The 26,203-nt window shown below is 31.6% G+C and overlaps 2 protein-coding genes and 1 long non-coding RNA gene across 3 annotated transcripts; 1 reads left to right on the forward strand and 2 right to left on the reverse strand.

Moving 5' to 3' along the window:
- The first annotated feature begins 1,219 nt into the window (after nt 1-1,219).
- On the forward strand, nt 1,220-9,549 carry LOC132749462 (NF-kappa-B inhibitor-like protein 1). Its single transcript, XM_060739208.1, has 5 exons — nt 1,220-1,650; nt 2,902-3,093; nt 4,127-4,299; nt 5,493-5,675; nt 8,638-9,549. The coding sequence occupies exons 2-5, from the start codon at nt 2,921-2,923 to the stop codon at nt 9,189-9,191; spliced, it is 1,083 nt and encodes a 360-aa protein (XP_060595191.1). The 5' UTR covers nt 1,220-1,650; nt 2,902-2,920; the 3' UTR covers nt 9,192-9,549.
- A 3,180-nt stretch (nt 9,550-12,729) lies between these two features.
- Nucleotides 12,730-14,267, reverse strand: LOC132749463 (carbohydrate sulfotransferase 1-like; the record flags this gene model as incomplete). The annotated part of the gene is made up of 1 exon (XM_060739209.1): nt 12,730-14,267. A coding segment is annotated over one exon (519 nt), but the record flags the coding sequence as incomplete, so codon positions are not given.
- Nucleotides 14,268-14,806: 539 nt separating this feature from the next.
- Nucleotides 14,807-25,663, reverse strand: LOC132749464 (uncharacterized). The gene is made up of 3 exons (XR_009628420.1): nt 25,262-25,663; nt 16,392-16,565; nt 14,807-15,001 (listed from the first exon to the last, which is right to left on the reverse strand). It is a non-coding gene; the product is annotated as an uncharacterized LOC132749464 (long non-coding RNA).
- Between the last annotated feature and the right edge of the window lie 540 nt (nt 25,664-26,203).

Below are 26,203 nucleotides of genomic sequence, written 5' to 3' on the forward strand. Positions count from 1 at the left end.
TTTATCCATGCAAACGTCTAGCTAGCAGACAAAATCAAAAAGGCGAAAAATATAGACAGACAGACATTTACTCATCAATGTAACTTGTGTCCGTTTATAGTTTATTTTGGTGCATTTTAAGAAGATCCATATTTTAAAATCCTAACTCTAGAAGTGATCAGTGATTTTGATATAGAAACTTAAATATTCAAGTTTTAGGCCAAAATAAAAAATACCCACATAGCCAGTCTTCAATCACAACCACTTTTCAATCATCCCTAGAAATTCTTTACTTTTGACCTTATTTGTCATGTAACCAAACTGTAAGCACATCTTGTGTTTACCTTGACTATATTTATCACTGCAACAATGTCACTAATGGCACAGGAACTTGAAATTCTATCAAATAACCAATATTAATTATAATATCCAAATATACCCCCTATATACTATAAAAATAGGGGTATATTTTGCATATTATCGTTAATAGTGATAGAATTTCAAGTTCCTGTGCTTATGGTGATAAAAACAAAATACCAGTAATTTATAATTAGTTCAAAATATGTAAAATAAACATTTTCAACTAATCCTTAATTTACCCAGTTACAAATCGCATTAATTTTCTAAAAAATATTTGTGATACAGACTCAGTTTTTTGTCAGTCTGCAGAAATGGATATTAAGTTGGACAACTGTTTCACTTTCATTAGTCATAATGTATACTGCACTTCAAAAGCTATATAATCAGGTCTAGGATTTCATGATATTTATGGACTGTCCGTTAATTTATAGACAGTCTAGAAATTTAAAGATTTTTCAATCCATAAATTTACAGATATTCAATTGAAATTTGCTGTTTTTAGTTTTACAATAAAATCCGCAACTTTAGACAAGTTGTTTTATTGATTGTTTATATAAATTTACAGAGGTAATGGGGTGAGTTTCATCTTTGAATGATGATTTTGAAATTTTTGTAAAAAATGAAAATTGAAAGTCATCTAACTGTTCTGAATCTTAACATACTGCTACATTTAATCATATAATACCTAACCTTATTCATTTTAACCTGCGGTTTTAAATTTTAATGCAGCCTCTACTATTTTCTTACTAAATGTCTGTAAATTTACAGATAAGAAAATCTGTAAAATTATGGATCGTCCAAAAATTTACAGACTGTCCGTAAATATCATGAAATCCTAGACCTGATAGTGAAATGTTCATATTTTACCGCATAATTCTTAATTAAGGTAATACGTCAGTAAAGTAACAGTCACTTAACCAAGGAAAAACATTCTCTCCATGCTGTCACTTATACTCACTAAGATCAAAATATTTTCACAAGAACATGCTTTTTCTGTTATGCAAATTGAGATGTACATGCATCCATATACCCCAATTGTGAGAGCTTTACTACTGCAAATAGGTATCAAGATTGAAATTTTATGAAAAATAGCATTATAAATAGGTTAAAATTGTTAATTATCATTAATCTGAAGTTGAGTTTGTAAAAATTTCTTAAAGATTCATAACTGGTTATATTTTAACATTGTATGACATTTTTTATGAGGGACAGTATATATTTTGCTAACTGATTGAAAAGTGGCAGTGAAATTTTGAAGAACAGGAAAATGGATCAGTAATGGTTTGTCTTCGATACTTAATAATAATTCAGGTAAAATTTTAAAAAGTTTTGCATTTATTAGCTGAAATGATGATATTTACAGAAATGTAAGAGAAATTTCTTTTTTATAATTTCACTATCAGTAATTGTAGAAAAATCTGTTAGCTGATCGGAAAATGGCAGTACGGGGATATGTCTTGTTCAGGGAACATATTTTTTTATTTGGCCTTATAAGAAATATTTGGCAAAGAGTCAACTCGGCCCTATACCAACTCGGCACACTTTTGATATTGTGCTATTGATTGTAGTATCGGTTGGTCTTGCAGACAAGTATATCGGAATATTGGGTAAAATCATACAGCTGAGGACAGATTTTTAAGTCTACCAGTAGCCTAATTATTATCTTATATCTATATATTATCTATCTTCTGTTAATATCACACCCCTCGTGGGGATGTAGACAGGACTCTTAAATTGAGCTATCGTGCGACTTTGACAGAATGAAATGAAATCTAGTCCGGGCTACTGCAGTGCTAACATCCAAGCAGGGTCTTAGGCCCTTTGTGAAATTAGAAAATTCCTGTTTAAGTTTTTGCTTGCAAAACCATTCAAGAATTGGAAAACCTAGCTAAACGCTGTTCTCCGGTACTATCTGTACATAGTTCTGTGGACTTCACCAAATGGAGTGTAATATCGAACTCTATGATTTTGGCTTTTTTGAATTAAAAAAAATAATTTTTTTTACTTAGAAATTTTTTGGTTTAAGTTGTATGACGTACAATATTAAATCTTCAAAACTTCTGATCTATATAGTATATTCACTTTTTTTTGCATTATAAGTAAAGGTAATTTTCCAAGACCTCATATGCAGGGCTTTTTTTCACAGGTAAGGGAGTAGCCCTGCCCTGAATTTGGGGGTAAAATTACACGGTATATTTGCAAATGGGGAAGAAAAAACTTGATGTAAATAAACTGCATGATTTTAAATAATTTTTCTTATGGGAAACAGCCCTATAATGGCCCCTGCTATAGAAGGAAAAAAGCCCTGATATGGTAACTATGGCTTGAATTTGGAATGAAATATGTCTTTTTTGTGGATTAAATTAAAATTGTGTTAAAATTGTCAAAATCCAAGAGTCATATATATGTGAAATATTAAAAGTAAAATCTTCCTCTTTGTTTATTCCTTCATTATATAGTATAGGCTCTTGTTTTACTATCAAGCATTGACAATAGTCGAGCACCCAGTCTTGCAAGCAGTTCTTCAGTCTTGTTTTATATCAATGAATTTACATGTTTCAGGTGACCTTGTTTTAGTGGAATGAGTTCTAGTAAATCAGTATCGAAGATGAAGAGGTACATTGAGGAGGACAGGCCACGTAGATTGAGGACATATGTAAAGAAACATCACATACAGTTGTGTGACGTAACTTTGAACAAGGGAAGAAATCTCCTACATTACTGCTGTAAATATGGATCTGGTGCAACAATGAAGTGAGCATTTTTTTTTCATTTTTTAAGTACTCATCTAAATGAATTTCTAGGTGAAGAAAATGAAATCTTTGACAAAAAGTTGTTGAAGGTTGTTTTTTAGCTCAGTTATTTGTAGAAAAGGATCAAGAGTTATTGTACTCACCTAGTGTCAGTGTTGCCTGCATTATGGTATCTCTAAAACTACTGAAGGGAATTAATTGGGGTTTTTTCTGTGATTAATTAACATGATTGGTGCAGGTTGCATAACTCTTAGTAACCATTTTAAAGAGTTATGTCCCTTCACTATTTTAAGTACTGAGAGTCTTGTTGAAAGCTCATGTTATATTTACATACTTGAAGAACTCAGAAAATTCCTGGTTAAAGTTTTTCCTTAATATGGTTATATTCTAGGTGGTTCATTTTATAAATTAAACAAATGAGTTTTGTTTGATACCTAATTAGCCTAGAATTTGTCTTGAAAATGAAATATTTTAAAAAATTGTTGAACACTTTCCTTTAAAATTAAAACATTGAATTGTGCAAATCTAATAATTATGGTTGTTTTTTCTAAGACACCTGTATGAAAGCTGCTTCAAAGTACAAGTGTGTATATCAAAAATCTATAAGGGATTTATTATATACTTTTCAATAAAATATTGATGAAATAAAATGCATATTTTCATTTTCTTTATCTTCACTGTAAAAATTTATTTTTCACTGCAGTGAAACATATTTTCCCTATTTTCACTGGTGTCTTGTTGAACTATTTTCTTTTTCATTCAGCCTATACACAAAGGGGAAGTCTTTGAATTTATAATGCCAAATAAGAAAAAAATGTGTATAATAAACAGAAAATTCAAGTTATTTTCTATAAATACAGGATTTATTTTTTTCTATAAATACAGGATTTATTTTCATCTAGTGGTATGAAATTTATAATCTTTCACTCGTGGCTACCGCCACTCATGAAATATTTATTTTAATCTCACTTGTTGAAATTAAAATCTATGATTTATTATAGAAAAAACTTGAATATTCTATATATATTTTTCAGGTACCTGATATCCGAGGGTGTGTATTGTATAGTACAGGATAGCAGCATGAACACACCTCTCCACCTGGCACTTGACCGAGCTCTACGTCTCGAAGAGGAAGGAGAATCGGCACTTACTACGCAATGTAAGTACATGAAGAATTATCATTTATACATGTTGCTGGCAGGAGATACATGAGAATATAGACTTAATGAGAGAAATATGAGGGGTGGTGCTAATTGTTTTTGATGACATGTTAATAAGAAAATTCAGAAATTTAAAAATGTTTTCAAAGAAGCTTTTTGGAAACAGGCGCCTGTGAAGTAAAAAAAGGTTATGTCAGGCAATAAATAGCTTTGCAAATGCTGCTCAATAAAAAGTAATTCATGATGCTAATTGTTTTTGATGACAAGTTAATAAGAAAATCCAGTAAATTAAAAATGTTTTCAAAGACGCTTTTGCAAAACATGCGCCAATGGAGTAATAAAAGGTTATGTCAGGCCATAAATAGCTTTGCAAACACTGCTCAATAAAAAGTAATTCATAAAGTCATCATCATTGCATTGTAATTCTTCTATTTTTTGATGTATTGACATTTGGATTGAGGAATATGCTATAAAATAACAAAACACAATAATAAATTTTATGCAAACACGTAGGTAACTGTCTATGATGTATGAAAACATTGTTATTTATGCACGCTTCAATTCTACACAGTAGATAAAGCCTGTTGAATTTGAGAAATTTATTTGCATTATTATAAACTGTATAAGCCAGTCAACTGCGTGATACATAGACTCCAAAGAAAGGTACAGTGATCTGAAGTAACAAGTGTTTGTAATAGCAAGAAATGGTACACAAAATTTTTAAAACCCTTTCATGACCATTTTTGCCAGTAAATTTTTTTACCCGTAAATGCTAAATTTTGTGTAATGTATTGCCCTTTTTAACTTGGAAATCAATTGTTTAATTTTAATTAGAAAAATATAAATGTTTATTTTTTTTTTAATATAACCGAAACCAACATTTTAATGGGTTTTTTTTTCCCCTTTTTTATGAAGGCCATTCTTTGATTGTGACCAGGGGAGAGAACTAGAACATTACTTTTTCTTAAGTCTAAATAGATTACTTGCCACTGGTTAATTTTGCACACACAAAAAGACTTGGTGATATATTCATTTCCAGGATGATAGATCAAAATAACACCATGTGACCTCACATAAGGCTATAAAGTAAAAAAGTTTTACGCAAGTTAAGTAAAAGAAAATAAAGGAGGCAACAGTAATTTAAGAGTCTGGTTTGTCAATCATCGCAGAGTAAGAAGTACCAGCAAATAGTGTTTTTGCAAGAATGAATGGTCTGACAGATGAGTGAAATTTATTTCAGGTTATACAGAGATGATACTTCCATTGATTGAACGATTCCCTGGTTCCCTGGACATGAGGAATAAAGCTGGAGAAACTTGTAGAAGTCTGCTTCACACATTAGTACAGAAGAGGGAATCAGCTAAAGGAAATGAGGTGCATACAGCTTTTACACATTCAGAATTTTTTGTTGTCCGAGTATATGGTTTCCCTCCCATTTATCACATATCACTTTGTTCTAGTATACAGTTTTGCCTTCATTGTCTTATCATTTTTTGGGGATGTTTGAAATATTTATATATTATATGGACTATTACATAAGGCCTTGAGTATTATTTCGGCATGATTTGGTCAATGTCACTGACATTTTTAAATAAATTTTCCTACTTTTCCTCATTAATGCATTGTTACATTCTTCGTATTGTCAAATTTCATGAATTTTTCCCATTGTAAAAAAAATCCTGCTTCATTTTTTGTATGTTTTATAGACCAGGTGAGACAAGTTTTCTATTTTTATATACAAAGAAGATATTTTTGTGTCGCCTTGAAAAAGGCGACATATAGGGGTTACTTTTGTCGGCAGTGTAGTTGTCGTCGTCGTTGTCGATGTCGGCGTCCCCTTAATCTTGTCCAGAGCATAAGTCAGTCATTATAAGTCCGATTGACTTCAAACTTGGTATGCATGCTTCTTATAATGACCCGAAGTGCAGTGCACAAGAACCGCAACTCTGCACCTCTTATTTATTGAGTTATTGCCCTTTGTTAATTTTCATACTTTATATTTGTCCAGGCCATTTCTCCTAAATTATAAAAGCTATGGACTTGAAACTTCATAGGATGATAGATCTCATTAAAAAGAAGTGCAGTGCACAAGAACTGGTACTCTGCATTTCTTATTTTTTGAGTTATTGCCCTTTGTTAATTTTCATACTTTATTTTTGTCCAGGCCATTTCTCCTAAAGTATAAAATCTATGGACATGAAACTTCATAGGATAATAGATCTCATTAAGAAGAAGTGCAGTGCTCAAGAACTGGTACTCTGCATTTCTTATTTTTTGAGTTATTGCCCTTTGTTAATTTTCATACTTTATTTTTGTCCAGGCCATTTCTCATAAATTATAAAAGCTTTAGACTTGAAACTTCATAGGATGATAGATCTTATTGATAAGAAGTGCAGTGCACAGAAACTGATACTCTGCATTTCTTATTTTGTAAATTATTGCCCTTTGTTGATTTTCAATTTTCATTTTTGTCCTGGCCATTTCTCCTAAACTATATTGTTCACAAGGCGACACATCCGACTCACGGAGTTCTAGTTTATATTTAAATACATACAGAGGAGATAAGTTTTGTATGTTTTAAAAAAAGAGGAGAACAGTGTTGTATGTTTATCTAATAAAAGGAGACAAGTCATGTATGTTTATCTAGTAAAGGGAGACAAGTTTTGAATGTTTAATGTACAGGTAGACAAAAGTTTTGTTGTGTTTTATGTTCAGGTAGATAAGTTTTGAATGTTTGAAAGACAGAGGAGACAAGTTATGTATTGTTCATATACAGGGGAAATATTTTTTATATTTAAAAATTACAGGGGAGTTTTTTTGTTTTTTCAAAAGGGGTTTTCGTTTCTTGGGGCCGTGTTTAAATTTTACTTTAAAGACAAAATTTGAGTTTAAAATAAAATTTCTTTTAATTAAAAGGAAGCTTTTTGTTGGTTTTCAGGGAAAATTGGGGCAAAGAAATTAACCATGAGGGGGAACTTGCGATGTGCCAGGGAAGAAAAAACAACTTTAACATTAGGTTTTTCTTTTAAAAAACCATAGCACCTTTCAGATTTATAATATTTAAATACATCTTACTGACTCATGTCTACCAATGCCCTTTTTCAAATAAAAGCCCTGGGTTTCAAAAGTAAAGTTGCCGGCCTCCTGGGGTTTATAGATGTCCAACCCCAAAGAAAAAAAACAAAAAACTTTTTTTTCAGAAAAAGAATAAACATGATATTTAGATGAAGAACCCAATATCAACGGAATTTAAAGTTTTCATCCAAATAAAAGCCGCCTGAAGGTCAAAAAATGTTTAACCGCCGCCCGAGGGAGAAGGAGGTAAATCTAACTTTTATTTTCCCATGTGGCATATAATCAAACCCATTAAAAAATCTTCTTTTAAAAAACTTTTTAAAATTAAGTTAAGAATACTAAAATTTTCTTTGGTTGTTAAATTTTGTTATAAAAGGGGGAAATTTGGCCCGCCCCCCTGGTCATTATTTTCCTTTTTATGCATTATTTAAAATTAAAAATTTTTTTGAATCAAAAGAGCTAGGCTAAGAAATTTAGATCAAAGGTTTAATTAGGTTTGTTACCCAAGTTTGGGTTCAAAAAAAGCCCTGGGGCAATTGCGCCCGGGTTTTGGCGCAAAGAGCCATAGGTTTTAGCAAACTCAGGAAAACTTTTAAAAAAACCAATTAGCCAGAAAATGAAGATTTTAAGGTAGAGCAAATTTTATGAGGTCACAAAGGTTGGTTCAAAAAAGAAATGGCCGGTTCAAAATTGGGAGGGAGATCCCTTTGGTTTTTTATTGTGGTGTATAAGGCAAGAAAATTTAAATCATTTTTTTGAAAAAACCCTAGTAGAGTATTAGAATATTTTTGGATGAAACATCATTCTAAATTAGGTTGGCTTTTAAAGTTGTTAAATAAAAAGGGCCCTGAGATAAAAAATGGCCCGGCCCCGGGGTTTTGTTTTTACTATTGTGTATGTAAAAACTTTAAAAAAATCTTTTTTAAAAGCCCCATGGTAGAGTTAATGTTTACATTTTAAATCCTTTGGGTGTCCCCTTGTTATAAAATTGTTTATTTTTTACCAGTGCTGGTCATATAATTCAACCTATCAAAAAATCTTCAAATCAATTCGTGGTATTGTAGAATTTATTTATTTTATTACAGTTATAGTTAATACTAAAATATTTGCATTTGTTGTGTAGATTATGATGTATAAAGGTATAATTGTAAGCCCTTGCCAGTCTGTCTGATCAGGCTCTATGCTATTGACAACTTTTAAATTTTCATCCCTATAATTAATAATGGATACTTCCAAAATTGGAAGCTAGTCGAGTCCATTTAGAGAATTCAGTAGGTCAAAGGTTAATCTGGACGTCTTTCGTTTTACAGATTTTATGAGTTACGAAACAGAAAATGAAACTTACAATGACTGGGCAGATAGAATACGGGAGGAATTTTATGCGCGCAAACGAGCCCAAAGTCAGCAATATCAAAGGACCGAGACTGGCAGGAAAAACTCTAAACGTAAACATTCCGACAGTGGTCAGCCAGAAGATGAGGAGTTGAAAAACGCTAGAGCCAAAATGAGAAAGAAATATGAGGAGAATCGACAAAAGGATAAAGAGATGGATGTTTTGAAGAAGAGAATGAAATATGAGCAACGTTACAGGAAATTGCTGGATTGTGATTCTATACACATGTTAGGATTTGATGATATTCCATGGCCGTGTACTAAAGGTCAGGAAAATGATATGACAGTTTTGTTCGAGGGAATGGATAGAACAGAAGTAGGATATAAGAAGTATTTACGTGATCAGCAAATCAGATGGCATCCGGATAAGTTCATGCAAAGATTTGGGCAGTATTTAGACAGTGCTGATAAAGATAGAATTGTACAACGGGTTACAGTTTTATCTCAGAATTTGAACAAATTGGTTACTTAATAAAATAGTCACAGCATTTGTTTTACTTATCTGTGATAACTTTTGATACCATATTCTGTTAACGTTTTTGTTTAAGTATAGACAGATATTCTACTTATTTAACGACTATGGTTTATGTATATTTAGATTTTAATGTCATCAGTTAAAGATCAAACTGTGGCTGGTATGTTGTCCCTTCTGTCTGTCTTCCAACTCACAGATTTTTATAGCACCGTTACTTACCACCTATAGTGAAGCCAAAACATGTTTATTCTATTTATGTATTTACAAAGTGACTGTGTGGCAATTATCAATATTTTCTAATTTCAAATTTTAACATAGTATACCTTTTTAAAATTCGACACATAAAAGTATTGTTCATATACATTTGTAATTCAAAGTTCTAAATAGATGACTTTAAATTAAAAAACTATTAAATCTTTGGGAAACTCGTCAAACAAATATGAAAGAAAACCATCAGTATTGTGTTTGAAGTTAAAATATCTCATAAAATTGTGAATGAATTAAATGTATCATTATCCTAATTTAAAAAATATTGTTGTTAAAAATTTCAAAATTCAAGGCCCAAGTTGCAAAAACACAAAGGTAATTTATTCTTGTTTAGATTGATAAACATCCTTGGTGTTGTATTAAATGTCAGGTTGTAAATTCATACAATAGCTTGTTTAATTTTGTATCTACAAATGGATTTTAGAAAATGATTAGGTTATTCTTATAATAATTAATATTAACAAACATTAATTAAAGCTGCATGCTTTCAAGAAAATCAACTTTAAGAAAAAAATGCACTAAGATTTTTAAGAAAAGTGAAAATATTAACAATTCAAGTAATGATTTACATGTTATATGCAATGAATGATTGATTTTTCAGTATAAATCACCTTCTTTTTTAATTTTCTATTTTACCAAAAAGTTTAAAGGCTAAAGGTGTGTTCTTATTTCACTATCAAGTACTGAAAATGGTCAAGCATGTCTACAGTGAAAAGGATTACCTTTAAATCCAAGTTTTCAAAATCTCCAATAGGGCTGGATATTTCCAGATGTATTTGCAGGTCTCTGTCACAAAATTTAGAAAATATTCATAGGAACAGGTATACGGTTAACAAAAGAGCAAAATACTGAGTGTTTTTTAAATGTTTATTTTCATGATAAATTTTTCACAGAAAAAAGATAAACATGTACATAAGATACATATAAAAGGAGATATGAGCAAATTTCAATTTTAAACACAGTTTAAATACAGCTCAACTCTTCATTCATGCTAAATTTTTTATTTTTTGATGACAATTTAGAAAATTGTTTGATAAGTAGAAGAAATATTTGTATAATGTGTCTAAATAAGATGATTGAAGTTTTACGTTGCTTCAACACATGCCATCAGTGCAGACCAAGGTCCGTCGGTACATTATGTGACATCTTATTATGGGCTGCACTGTTCCCAGTATTCAGTCTGTACTGATTTTTTTAGATTTTCCCTGAAAATAACTAATGCTTTTGTCAAGACTGAAAGATGAATGAAAGTCCTTTTTTAAGATATAAAGCATAGTATGGGTAAATGAAAAAATAAATTAAATTTTTGACTATTGACATACACATTAGCTTGTCTATGCTTGTTTGTGCTATAGATATAAATTTAAGTTGGTATGTATTTACTGCGATGTAAATAGGTGTGGTCTGGCTAGAACTTGTTACTGTTAACTGGTCAATATTAACATTTTGATGGTGTAATCCCTTATAATAACAATACTCAGAAAGTCAAGTCCATTATTTAGCAAATAACGTTGTAAGGGGTGTAACAAAAGAAACAACAAAAATGAATTGGCTAGGCATTAACAAATCTGTCTAAAAATACCTCTTGTTTGCAAAATAGATATTCCTTAAAACAGGAATATTTTAAAGGTTGATTTGGTGTAGTAACTGTTATATGACATATTCTTGTATTATCTAATATGACAATCTAATGACAATCTATATGTAATATTGCATGTACTACATTTTATACATGTATCCCCCCCAAAAAAACACACCTAAGAAAAAATTTTGAGATGCATTCCCTTAGGCATTGATAGATAGTAAACTTTGAATTATTATGGGTGTGAGGTTTGGGGCAGAGAGACATACTGTTATCCAAGTATATTAATGTTTTGTATGAAAGAAACCTGAATAGATTTTGAACTTTAGAGAATAAATTTAGGATAAAAAGGGCATTATAAAGTAATAGTATTGATTGATAAAAAACACACCTAAATAATGGGTGTGAGGGAAGGGGATAGCAGAATGATGTTTGATACTGATGAAATAACAAACTGTCATATTTTGAAACAGATGGAGTGAATGCTATTTAAGAAATTGCATAGGTTTAGTTATTTTAGGATACAGGGCAATTACAAGTTAAATCAGGATATTAATGTTTTGTAGAAAAAAACCCTGAAAAATTTTTAAATTTTCAGAGAATAAATTTAGCAAAAAAAAGGGCATTATAAAGTAATTTTTGGTTGAAAAAAAACCCCGAAAAATTGGGGGAGGGGGAAGGGATGCAGAAATATTTTTGATACTGTTTAAATATTCAACGCATAGGTTTTAAAAATTTAGTTATTTTAGGATACAGGGCATTACAAGTTAAACAGCTAGGGAATAATGCTGTCATTGTATGACAAGATATGATTTACTTCATTATGTTTATGTTGATGTTTGACTGACATGTGATTAACATTCATAAAGTGTTTATAAAGTGTTTATACAGAAGTGTAGAGAAAATCTTAATGAGAGCACCTGCCAGTGTTGAGGATAGTTAAAATGTAAAATAAAATGCTGAATATATAGAGGATATTTGTTTGTTTTTGCATGTAAGATTGAAATATAATTTCACTGAGTGAACACCAGATGCAATATTTTCACAAGTGGCGTAGCCACGAGTGAAAATATAATAGCTGGTGTTCACGAATGAAATATATTTCAATCTTATATGTAAAACAAATAAATTTTCTTTTTATTTTATGCTTTTTCAGTGATTTTAAGTAATTTTTTACTGATTTTGCCGTGTAATGTCGCGCATTCACATTTGTGACGTCATTATATCATGACGTCACATCATCAGTTTTGAAATCTAGTTCCGTTGAATTTCTCTAATTTTGTTAAATTTCTAACATGATCTATGATGACATTGAATTTCTTTTCCTAAAGAGGAAAAATTTACGTATGACGGCATTTATTTCTGCCTGTTATTCCATTTAGTTATGATTTTCTGTTCATCCGCATTCAGATATAGTCCGGCTACAGTGAAAATTATATTTTATAAATTTCACTAGTGGTTTATCAGAATATAATCATCTGATATATTACAATAAAACACTGGAAAGCATGAAATAAATAGTTTTAACTTATATAAACGTTATATGTAATTTGTCTAGATTATTTAGTTTTATTTTAGACTTTAAAAAAATGTGAATTAGCCTATCTAAAAATATTTGAGATATATGGTTATGTATGTTTAAGTTATTTAAAAAAATAGTTTATACAGAAAGGTTTTGTTTTAAAATTTTAATCAGTAGGCCTTTTTTATCAAAATTTATTATTTACTAGAGCCTATTATTTTACATTGTATTCAAAAAGCAGTTATTTGGTAAGGTTGTTTTTACTGTGGGAAGTTATCCTGCTTGCTTATTAAAGGTTAGTTGCACTCCTTAGGTGTCCTATCAATATCAGGTGACCCCACTTAATACCATGTGTCCCAGCTTAATATTAGGTGATCCACTTAATATCAGGTACCCCACTTAATATTACATACCCCACTTAATATCTAAATCAATCAATCATACCCAACTCTCAACCTCACTTAACTCCCACAAATACAGTAACATTAATGAATCAGATTCATATCCATTCAAAGAAAGTTTATAGCTTTTTGCCTGGATCACAGTTTTTTGTGTATTCTTGGACATAATATATATTATGTTCCATGTGTAACAATTGTAATTCATGAATGAAGTCATTTCTAAAAATCATAAAAAATATGCAATTCACTATTATAACATAGCTTAACATAATGTATACTGGAAAAACAATTTTACGGACACTGTCATGTGTATTGATACATGCACATGTATATAAATTTATAATACTTCCTTTTGTAAGATCGCTGTTCATTGGGTAACTGTAATTTTCATATAAACTATAAATATGCACAGTTGTAAAAATATTTTTTATAGTAATTTTATGTTGTCTTCAAAAAAGGGAAGTGTGCTGTATTATAAATTAGTTATAAAGAATCTTGATAGGTTATATGACAAAATAAACGGTTGTTTGTAATATAACCTGAGCCGCTATGTACAACCATTTGTTTATATTATGAGCCATATAACATGCCAAAATCATTATGACCAATAAAAGTTATATACATTTACTAAATCTTGACTGTAAGGCGCTTGAAATGTTGATATAAATATAGATACTATATTTTGGGCATTTAGGTACGTTTCTTGAAACAGAAATTGACATAATCTGGGAATGGCTCCCCACGCATTTGCTATGCAATCGCCACACATCTTGGCAACTTGATTAGAAAAATAATGAAGAAGTCGGGGCCTCTAATGTCAGTAAGTTATGATTCCGTACATGTTCTTCGGAAACTAACTTTTGGTAACCTATTGAGTCATAGACGCTTGCACAGTTTTCATCAATTGTCTGCACGTGATCGGACATGATCGTATCCCGCCAACCGTACGCGGCTTTTGTCGAATTTGCCCGAAGACTTCCGAACTGCCTGTAACTTTTGTGACCGCCCATTGTCAACTTAGCTATATACCGCATGACGTACTGATAACGAGGCATTTTTGTAAAATCGTGCAGTTTTTCTGCAAGAATTAAAGGATTTTCTGCTAATTTTTCATAGATTAATATTTTTGCACGATCAGGATATGTGTTATGCAGAAATATTGTGGAATTAATATCATCTGCTACTCGGTGACAAAAATGTTCGGACAAATTCCCTATCCGATCCCATGAAATGTTCCGAATTTTTATTTGAGACGAAAGGGACCCCCGTGGATCTCGAATAAGATGGATGGTTTGTAAACGCGGATTATAAATCCATTACAGATTCCATTCCCGCATTTCAAAATTTATAGTCTTTGCAAATTTGATAGACTTAAAATCCCAAATTTTTGGCTTTTTTGGTTACAAGTAATTTTTCTAAAGGGGAAATCCGACCATTTTCCCCCTTGGGATGCCCCTTCCATTTCGTTGCGGGGGAATTGTTTTTTTGTCTGATAGGGAAAAGATGCATGTTTTTTTTATTTAGAATCGTTTGTTATATATGAAAGCTGAATAAATGTTAATTCTATGAAATTGGGGGAAAACCCAAAGGGAGAGATGAAATTTATGACAAAAAAAAATCCATTACAGATTTTATTCGGTTTGAAGCCACTAAAGAATACCCGCGATTAATTTTTAAAAATTGATAAAATGCCCAAAAGAGAAAATTTAAAAAAAAAATAATTTTTTTTGGCGTAAATCCTACCTCATAGTTCCCCTTAAAGGGAAGTTTTCGGAAAAGGGTTTTACTGCCCGCACAACCAGTAAAGGGGTGGTTCGAAAAACCCAATTGCTCCGGAAATGCTGCATTATGTCTGCTGTTAATGTAGACCCACTGCGCATGTACGAAACTATAGCAATAATGTGAGCACGTGACGCTGTAGGCGTGTCTTGCGCATGCTCTGTGTCATTGCTTATTTTAAGCAATGCTGAACGCACGTGCTCGGCAGAAGTTTGGTTAAAGATGCTGATGAATTTTATACTTCGTCCCACAGTATCTGACATAGAAAAAAAAGAATATAAATTAATTGAGAAGATAAGGAAAATCAAAAACTAATACATGTAATATATAAAAACAAATAATATACAAGACGACATTCGTTGTTTGTTTTTTTATGTTTGTTTTTTTTTTTTTTTTTTTTTTTTTTTTTTTTTTTTTTTTTTTTTTTGTGACCAACACTTTGGTAAAACCACATCCTGCGGGGACAGATAAGATTATAAAATGCCCTTAACCAATTAAATGCCATACCAATTCCGCCGCATGGACACGCCATAAAAAGGAACAGACATTTTTAAATATATATATATATTTTTGCTTAAAAATCAAAAACAGAATTTGAAATAAATTAATGGGCTGATCATTTAAATTTGCTATCTTAATACAGTATGTTACAATGTACTTTCATAATTGATTTGAAATGTTCAGCAAATTTAATATTAGTCCACGCAACTTTCGTTCTGTATTAAATGACTTCATATTTGGCAAGCCACTTGTTTTAAGTCAAAGAGCACCATTTTAAACAGTATAATATAAGTATGATAATTATTTTAATTACATTTCCGTGTTGGGACATGGTTCGGTCACACGACAACACTTTTCGCTGACAGGTTTTCTAATTTAATTTAAAACACTTAGCATTTTTGTGGGGCAAATGGACATATTTTATACAAGCGTGATGAATTAATTATAGATCATGTTTACATGTTTGATGAACACAAACCACTATGACTCCGTTTCGTTATTGCTTCGAGAAAATATTGCTATATTTTCGCCCGTGTTTTGTGTCAAATATAATTGTATGAGCGTTGATAGGACCTAGATTAAAAGAATGTTACACTAACGCTGTACTTCAAATCACTTGCTTCTCACCGCTCTGGCTAGACACCCGTCATGGACTTTGGATTTTTTTTATGTGAAGAAGCTTTCTAGCTAGTTTACAGAAGGTACTGGTTCTACTCGCTTGCGCCAGAAATAATGTATGAAGGGACACCAGAGGTCTTCTGTACAGTTTTGGTGTGATTTAAAATGAAAAAAAAATAGGCACGACTACCTCATTGAAAGAAGTACTGTCAAATAAGCACTTTAAATATTAATTAGATGCGCAAACTTCACAAATTTCACCAATCGCAACTTTTCGGCCCTTTCCGCCAGTCTTCGGATAAGGACCTCGAATATACAGAACAAAAATGACACGTACGTGACTTCAAAATAGAGGCTACTAAAACTACCTCACATAACACTATTTTAGTCGAATAATGCATTTCGTGACCACAAAAAGCTTTATTTCGGTTTTTATGGACAGGGAATGATACCACATTTAGCTATTGACTGAATGAATAGTCATTGTACATGTAATAATTATATGAAAAGCCGATGTAATTAAGTACCTGCATAATCTGTAGAGGAGCTTGTATTGGCGACAAAACTGTAATATAGATGTAGATGTGTGTTAGTAGACTGGGGTTGTATCCGAATGTCGATGTAGAGCAGAAGGAGCAATAATATGCTAAAACAACAAGTGAAACTAAATGTCACCTTTCGAGCCTTCATGCCACACTTATCTGAAATAAAGGAGAAAAAAAACAATGTTCAAGTCTGAATGAATACTTCAGGCCAACGTAGACATTTCGCCATTGCATGCCACACTTATCTGAAAGTGATAATAATAAAAACAAGAGCCGGTTGGACCGGGTGATGCTCCCCGACTAGGTTTTGGACACAGAAAAGTATATATTCTGTAGTTTCAGAGTTATGTCCTAGACAAAGTTCAAAGTGTGATAATTCCAAACTTAGGCAAGGCAAAAATACTGTTCTTTGCACTGCATTTCTACTCAATGAGATCTATCGACCGACTTGCGCGCAACACGTCGTCTCAATATGGTGATCATTTCTGTGAAATACTTGTAAAATCCGACTTCAAATAACGAAGTTATGGGCCGGACACGAATTCGGGACGTACGTACGGACGAACGGACAACCCGGCGACTTTATGCTCCCCCGAAATTTTTCACCGTTGTTTGGAAATATTGGTTGATAAAAATGTGACAGTTTGCCAATTCATGTAACAATTAAAGTTAATGTCACATTTCAAACAATCATGTTACAATTATCTGAAATATAAGATAGAAGAAAAACCATGTATGAAAAACTGAATGACGGTTCATGTCACCTTAATGAAAATATATGTAGACGATACGTGACATTTCACCCATTCATGTCACAAATATCTGAAATACATATGACAACATACGAGACCTACGACATTGCATGTCACAGTTATTTGAAATACGTGTAAAACGATAAAAATACTTATAAATGTAATCTTCCAAGCTTTCACACGCAATAAGTAAAAGTAAAAAGGTTCAAGATTCTAGTAGTATTTGACATATCATGCGCGATTAATGACTGATTTTTCAGTATTAATAATTATATTTTTACTGCGTTAATAACGCAAGTTTCTACTACGTTACTAACGCAGAAAAGGCTATTTATGCATATTTTGACTATGTTTTGGTAATTAACGTGGTTTGTAAATTGCTTCCTTTTGGTTAATCACAATATTGCACATTCAAATACATTTGCAAAATTGTTCAGGAAAATTAGCATGAATCTAGAGGCGTGCTGCTTTAAAGTAACAAAGGGCTGTATCAATTGTCTCGGATGATTACCTCGGCACGAGACAGATTATAACGTCATTTTAATTGTGTTCGACAATAGTGATAAATCTGTTTTTCCTAAAATTGAAGATAAAAATCCCCAACATCTTTTTGATGTTCAATGATTTTATATTATTCTTAACGTTTTAAATCAATTGCGGTTGAACGTGTTTACCTAATTATAATTCATCAATAAGTAACGTTACGTCTTTCATGCGCGTGATTTATTACGTTAATTAAAAAGAAAACAACGGTGGTAAATGCAAATGTAGAGTTGCTTTTTTTTAAATTTAAATATAAAAGTTCAGATTTTGAACTGAAAATATCGAATAATTCTGAATATCATTTTGTCGGAAATCCTCGTCTCCAAGCGTTATATAATTTCTTGATTATTTTTTTTAATTCATAGGTTTATAGCGTGTTTCCGTCGTTCAAGCGTTTCTTTTCTCCTCCACATTTTTAAACAGTCTCACAACGATTGATTTACTCGTGTAGATTAGTCCTAAAGCAATCATTTGGAGACTTCAAAAAAATCTTTGTTTAATACCAGTATGAAATTGATCTGCTTTTTTTCAAGATTCTTTTATTTTTATATTAAAAATAATATCGGTCACCGTTGGCTGATACTGGTTACTTAAAATAAAATTTAAATCGATAAACCGGACATTTTAATAATCGAAGTGCACCGGACAGTTTATTTAATCGGATTGCACTGAACAGTTTGTTAAATCAAAGTGCACCGGGCAGTTTGTTAAATCGAAATGCACCGGGCAGTTTGTTCAATCGAATTAAGTGCATCAGACAATTTGTTAAATCGAATTAAGTACACCGGACAATTTGTTAAATCGAAGTACAACGGACAATTTGTTAAATCGAATTACAACAGACAGTTTGATAAATCGAAGTACACCGGACAATTTGTTAAATCGAAGTACAACGGACAGTTTGTTAAATCGAAGTACACCGGACAATTTGTTAAATTGAAGTTCACTGGACAATTTGTTAAATCGAAGTACACCGGACAATTTGTTAAATCGAAGTACAACGGACAGTTTGTTAAATCGAAGAACACCGGACAGTTTGTTAAATCGAAGTGCACTGGGCATTAAGTATTTCTATAACTTATTCAAAGGGATGTCTCTTATATGTAGAATATTGAAATTTTGTTTACATCTTAAAAGAAATCATGCTTAATTTCCTCTTTTCATTCTGTTTTCTTATCAAATTCATGTACATATAATAGAACTAAAGTACTTTTTGCTAAGACTATATCTACAGAAATTATCATAGCAATGAAAGAATAACATATTTTACAGTTTATAAAGCAGCATGCCTTCAGATTCAATGCTAGTTTTCATGAAAATTTATAAATGTATTATTTAAGAGTAAAGTACTTTCAACTGAACAAGGAAAGTTATTTACACATTTTTCAAATGGCACTTTCAGTCCACGTAAATTATCAAATTAATGTCAAAATATACAAAAAGCCTTACTGCGAATTATTACGTAGTAGGAATATGTAGATATATACTGTAAAAATCATTCGAGCATTGCAACCAACATGTAAATACTTGAATTGTAAATATTTTTACTTTTCGTACATTTTTCTTAAGGTTGATTTTCTCAGGCTCATCTGGAGGCATGCAGCTTTAAGATTTGAGTAATAAACATCGCCTGTTGGACTATATCATTCAAATAAATTACAATAAGATTAGTTGACATGTATGTATAAATGCCTCATCATCACCCTGATATGTGTCAACTGTCCAGATATAAATTTGTCCCTTGTTTGTCCTATAACAGGTTTATGAACAATATACGTCAACATTTCAAATACAGACGACATAAATGCCTAAAACGAGAATTACGTCATCCAGGAATGTCTCAAAATAGGTATGCATGCGTTAACTGGCTGCATTGTTATTATATATGATTGCAATAAATAAAAGCCGTTTTACAAAAACAGCACAACATTAAACACTATTTCTTCTTCTTCAAAAAAATAATAATAAAAATAAAATAAATAAATATTTTAAAAAAGAATCAGTGAAATTTAAACATATCAAGTACTCAAAATGACAGTGCATTTATGTTCGTATAAAAAAGAATACGAGATTGATATGCTTTCTTGTTTTGTCATTATGATGAATATCTGAAATTTTGACACCGGTAGCATAGTTTACATTTGTAGATAATTAATAAAATATATACTTTGATTCTATTATCCAGTCGCTAAATATATGCATTGGTCATTTTGTATCAATGTCCGTCCGCATAAAAGTACACATTATAAGGTAGTGTGGCACAGTAAGTTTTCCTTGTAAAATATATATATATAAATTCCTAAATAAAACCGCAAGACTTACACATGTATGGCCATATCGTATTGATGCACTTAAATATGTCGGAATTTATCATATATTTTACAGATTTGCTTTTGATCGTCCGTCCGTCCATCAGGAATGGATTGTCTCGCGTTTTACTAAAAAAAAAACATTACTTCTAGAGCTATGAAACCTTCTTCATACAGTTGTCAGCATGTGTTGATGAGAACTTGCGCAGCTAAGTTTTTCTGACGTACAGTATCACAGTTTTGTTTCACATTTATTGAAAATTAGCGGAGTAGTTGCCCCCGATTTAGCAAAAATGTAGCACTTTTGTCACGTTCAGCTCGTAGAGAATAACAACTTTGTTTATACGCTGACAATACAGCGAAATGTTGATGCTAGGGGCCAGGACGCGTGTCTAATTCTGTTCCGTTCGTAAAAAAAAAAGAATGCTGATTTGAAAGGAAAATAAAGAGTTTTTAGGGGAATATATTTTATTATTAACAATAAAAGAAAGGAAAAACTGGATCAAGTATAGTTAACGCACATATCTTGTAAAGAAATAATATATATAAAAACTTAACATGCTATTTTAATAAATTGAATTTTTAAACCCATGGTAATAAACAATGGAGCAATTCTGAGTTATGAATTTTGATTCTGATCGTGAGCCATCAAACTCTGTGAGCATGGCCTGGGCCTGGTCAGAATGCATATGGACGTGCAGACACTGATGGTCAAGTACAGGGCTAAATCAGCAGGTTACGTAATAATGCATATGGGTAGCCTATATTTCTACCGTAAATTTACCATACACGTATTTTCTTAAGTAAGTTTTTTTTCTTTATTTAATCATCACTTAATACAAGCATAAAATTAAATTTATGATAATCAAATTATACAGTGAGTAAGACACTTAGACCCATTGACTTCTCGAACCCTTAGAATATGAAGATAACTTGATCCATTGACTCTTACACCACATTTTACATGATTTTTCGACCCCTAGTGGATAATTATGCATACCATATCATGATAGAGAAAATATGAAATAAACTATGTGCTGCAAACAGCAAAGATAATTATATATATAAAAATACCTGTACTCAAACATTTATCCTTCGGTATATCCATTTTTTTTTCAACAATATCAATCAAATTGACAAGACATATATTTTTTCATAATTGAAATAGATCTTCGCCATAAACAATGGATATGCCCAACATGTTATGTATTATGATGAAAGGCTATGTTTAAATGATTTGTTTTCTTGTTCGACCATCCACTTCACTTTCCGACGATGGTTATATTTACAAAATGTCAGTTTTGTTTCAGTTATTTAAATGAAAAATATTTCCCAATTTTTTGGAGATCTGCATCATTAAGTCGTTCTTTACCGAAGTACGACGGAAAACACCGAACAGTTGTCATTGATGAATACGCCGAACTCGGCTCTGTCAGATTGCACGGGATGTGTCACGTGCCATAAACCGTCCCAACGCTTTTAACCCTTTTTTAGCCTCGTAGCTTTTTTAGTCATAGCCATTCGCCATTATTCATAATCTTAACCGAAATTTGACCAAAAGCTTTTAACCTTTTTTTAGCCTCGTAGCTTGTTTAGTCACTTTGTTTGGCTGTTAAAGTGGTCTTCAAAAACTTAAGTTTTGTATATTAGCAAGTTAACAAAAGACAGACAGTAAGCTTATTCTAATACGAAACATTAAGACAAAAATAATGCTATGTTGCTATTTTAAACATCGACCGTGCCGTGTTTCTTTAATCAGTGTCATTGAATGCTCATAAAAGAGAGTGGAAATGTCACACAAGGGTTTGTCACAAATACTGGGATCCAAGGACGCCGGCATGTATATTTTTGCGAACACTTATTAAAACAATGAGGACTTCTTCCTGCGTTTCTTTTTTTTGTGACACAAAAATATATCAACTCTACATGTACATATTTATTTATTTATTTTGTTTATTTTATTTTTTATTTTTATTTTGCCAAAGTAAGATAATTGATTTTTTTTCAAATCTACGAAAAACACAATCTTTGAATCTGCTTATTCGTATAATGTCAACTCGAAAAAATAATTAAATATAGTTTCCGCTTTTTGACATACAACAAAAAAAAAGTCGCCATGCATACTGAATTCCGTTTTTCGGTTTTTGAATTTTAATAGTTTTGTTTTTCGGTCTTTCGTAAAAGCATGCATTTTAAAGCTTTTTTTAGTGACGGATAATAAAATTTGGCCACGTTTACTTATTTATATGTCATTCGTGTATGTAAGTACTAATTTTCACCTGTTTGTTTTTGTATGTTTGTTTTTGTAATGAATGCTATACATGTCACGGCGACATTTTCCCGACTTTATATAGCAACTTTCGGTCCTTTCCGAATTTTTACTTTTACAGTAAAAATTTGGTCAAGTTCAAGTTCAAATAGCCATTATTCATAATCTTAACCGAAATTTGACAAAAAGTTAAAGTAGCGACCGAAACAGCAACAGGACAATTATGGAGGGCGTTTGGTGCCAAAATTCCAGTCATGTAAAGTGTTCCTTTTGAAAACTACTTTTGAAAATGTGAACGTGCATGCCTAGCATCTTTGACTGTATCCATATACTGCAAATAATATGCCTCTTAATCCAATCTTATAATCGAAGGTTCCAGCTTTTAAATAAATTTAAATCAATTGTGATGTTTGTTATACTTAAATAATAATGTATACTAGTAACACATTCCACAAATGAGACCAGCCCGCTGTTCACACCTTGATATGACTAGGAATCCCTAAAGTGGTCGTAAAAGAGGGATTTAACTGTACACAGAGACTGCCAAATGAATGAACTTGCCCGAAATCTTAGTGCTCAAAAAGAGTTAATATGAACTTTTGTATGAATGAATCGGGAATATAATCAATTAAGGTACTGTTGTGAAAGGTTGTTTTTCATTTTGGCATAATATGCTTGTAAACATAAAAATTTACGGCGAGAAAATGACAGGCTAATTATACCAAATGACGGATAACCTTTAAACTTGTACATACACTAGATATCACGAAAACACGTAGCGAACATCTTTAAACACCTAGCGAACATTTTTAAAACCAATTTTCAGAGTTGTCGTTCTTATCTTATTTAAACACGAAAATTCAAGGAGAGTTGTCGTTTGTATCTCACTTTAAAACAAAATTTAATAGTGATGAGTTGTCGTACTTGTATTTCAAGCGGAGTTATTTTTTGCACCTCATTTCAATATAAAAGTGGATTTGTGGTTCGTACCTCACTTAAACATAAAAATTCAAGTAGATTTGTCGTTCGTACCTCACTTAAACATAAAAATTCAAGCAGAATTATCGTTCGTACCTCACTTAAACATAAAAATTCGAGTTTATTTGTCGTTCGTACCACACTTAAACATAAAAATTCAAGTAGATTTATCGTTCGTACCTCACTAAAACATAAAAATTCAAGTAGATTTATCGTTTGTACCTCACTTAAACATAAAAATTCAGGTAGATTTATCGTGCGTACCTCATTTAAACATAACAATTCAAGTATTTTGTCGTTCGTACCTCACTTAAACATAAAAATTCAAGAAGGTTTGTCGTTTGTACCTTACTTAAACATAAAGATTCAAATAGATCTGTCGTTCGCACCTCACTTAAATATAGTTCAAGTAAATTTGTCGTTCGTACCTCACTTAAACATGAAGATTCAAGTAGATTTGACAATACCACCTCACTTAAACATAAAAATTCAGTAGATTTGTCGTTCGTTCCTCACTTAAACATGAAGATTCAAGTAGATGTAAAGTTCGTACGTCACTTAAACATGAAGATTCAAGTAGATTTATCATTCGTACGTCACCTAATTATGAAAATTCAAGTAGATTTGTCGTTCGTACCTCACTTAAACATGAAGATTCAAGTAGATTTATCGTTCGTACGTCACTTAAACATGAAAATTCAAGTAGATTTGTCGTTCGTACGTCACTTAAACATGAAGATTCAAGTAGATTTATCGTTCGTACGTCACTTGAACATAAAATTTCAAGTAGTTTTGTCGTTCGTACGTCACTTAAACATAAAATTTCAAGTAGATTTGTCGTTCGCACCTCACTTTAGCATAAAAATTCAAGTAGATTTGTCGTTCGTACCTCACTTAAACATGAAGATTCAAGTAGATGTGTCGTTCGCACCTCACTTAAACATAAAAATTCAAGTAGATCTATCGTTCGCACGTCACTTAAACATAAAAACTTAAGAAGAATTATCGTTCGTACGTCACTTAAACATAAAAATGCAGGTAGATTTATCGTTCGTACGTCACTTAAACATAAAAATTCAAGTAGATTTATCGCTCGTACGTCACTTAAACATAAACATTCATGTAGATTTATCGTTCGTACCTCATTTCAAATTGCATGGGCATCAAAAAGCAATATCTATGCATACGCATACTGTTTCTTTATACTTTTTCATAGAAATACTACGAAAACAATTTGTGCACATTTTCTCCCATTTTCTTGAAAAATACTACAACAGTTGTTATAAAATCCTTAGTCTTCTTTCCCAACCAGTTATTTTTATTTTTATTTATTATTCTTTTTTATTTCCTGTCCGTCCGTAGACTGACGAAACAGAGGAATGTTGGGGAATAAGTGTCCTATGGTCACATTAAATTTCTATTTAAAAGTTAAAATCTAATTATTCTTTTCTCTAGAAACGTGCACTTTAAATATTAATACATGTATAGAAATAAAAAAGAATCAAGAAAAGGTTAAACGTGATCAGGATGTAAAGCAACATATTCAGGATACAAAGTGATACATTTAAAGTAAAGTAACCATTTTTTTTACGTTGCAAGAAAAAAAAAACAAGACTAAATTTGGGACAAGACAGCGATTGGTGAATAAGAAAAGTCTTTTATGGTCTAATCAGTATTGTAAACAATGCGAATACAGCATTTTACAGCTATGGCCAGTATGGGGCTTTAAATAAGGTATTTTATAGCATCATTATGCTTATATAATCAGCTGTATATATTTACATAAGTTGACATATTAAGCGTCTCTTGCACCTGATATGACACACTAAACTAGAATAAAGCATGCATGTGCACCAATTTCTCACCACAAAATTACAACAACAACAACAGCAATTAGAGCTAATATTACATTTAGAGAATCGACTTCCGTTTTTGAACGAAAATAAGTATTTTTTTTAAAAATAATATAAGTAAATATAAAAAATAATGTAAGTAAATAACCTGTTTAAAACTCCCGCTATAAACTATATATAGTTGTATAAAATCCAAGTTAACAAATCACTGTCTGTATAGGAGCACGTACAATCCAATTAATCCACCAAGTAAACAATCGAATATTCTATAAAAACAGGATCGTTACTTCAAAACAGTAATAATGCTTGTAGAGTAAATAAAAATCCACTCTTAACGTGTATGCTAACGTTATAAAGTAAGACGTTAAATAACGACGTTATTGTACGTATACACAGTGTATCCGTCAACAAACTGTCAAATAACGCTCTACAATACACGACGGTGAATAATAATACGTCTGTACAACGTTATGCATAGACAATGTCCATCAGTATCCCAAAATTGGACAACTGCCCACAAACTGTTTCAAAAAGTCGTGAGGCAAAAAGCTGACTTTACGAGAATGCGGTAAGGAAAAAGATTCGGCTTAACGAGAAAGTGGTAATGAAATTTAACTGACTTAACAAAATTCAGATGTGGTAAAGACTCTAGTATCGCTTGTAGGATATACGTCTTGAGTCATCCGTAATTTAATGTTGTAAATTAATTCTAAATTAATCATTCCTATTTTAATTTAATTTTCAATCGATTTATTAGCAGGCATACTGTATGTGGTAGGGAAAATGCTGACTTCTCAAGAATACGTTAGGATAATTGCTGACTAGTGGGAAAAACTGAAAGAACGCGAATTAATATATTTAGTGGCTCAACGAAAAAATGATTGACGTTGACGACGTAAGAAAAAGGAAACTCAACAAGAATGTGGTAAGAACAAGAGCAGACTAAACAGAAAATATGCAGGAATAAAATAGACTCAATGAAAACGTAAAGGAAAACAAGAGGGCCATTGTGGCCCTTATATCGCATACCTGATTATTAAGGATCTAAATGTATTGAATGAAAACCAGATATGCCATAAACTTAAACCGA

The sequence above is a fragment of the Ruditapes philippinarum genome, unplaced genomic scaffold (genome assembly GCF_026571515.1).
Source record: "Ruditapes philippinarum isolate M1 unplaced genomic scaffold, ASM2657151v2 ctg671_1_1_1_1, whole genome shotgun sequence".
NCBI classification, from domain to species: Eukaryota; Metazoa; Mollusca; class Bivalvia; order Venerida; family Veneridae; genus Ruditapes; species Ruditapes philippinarum.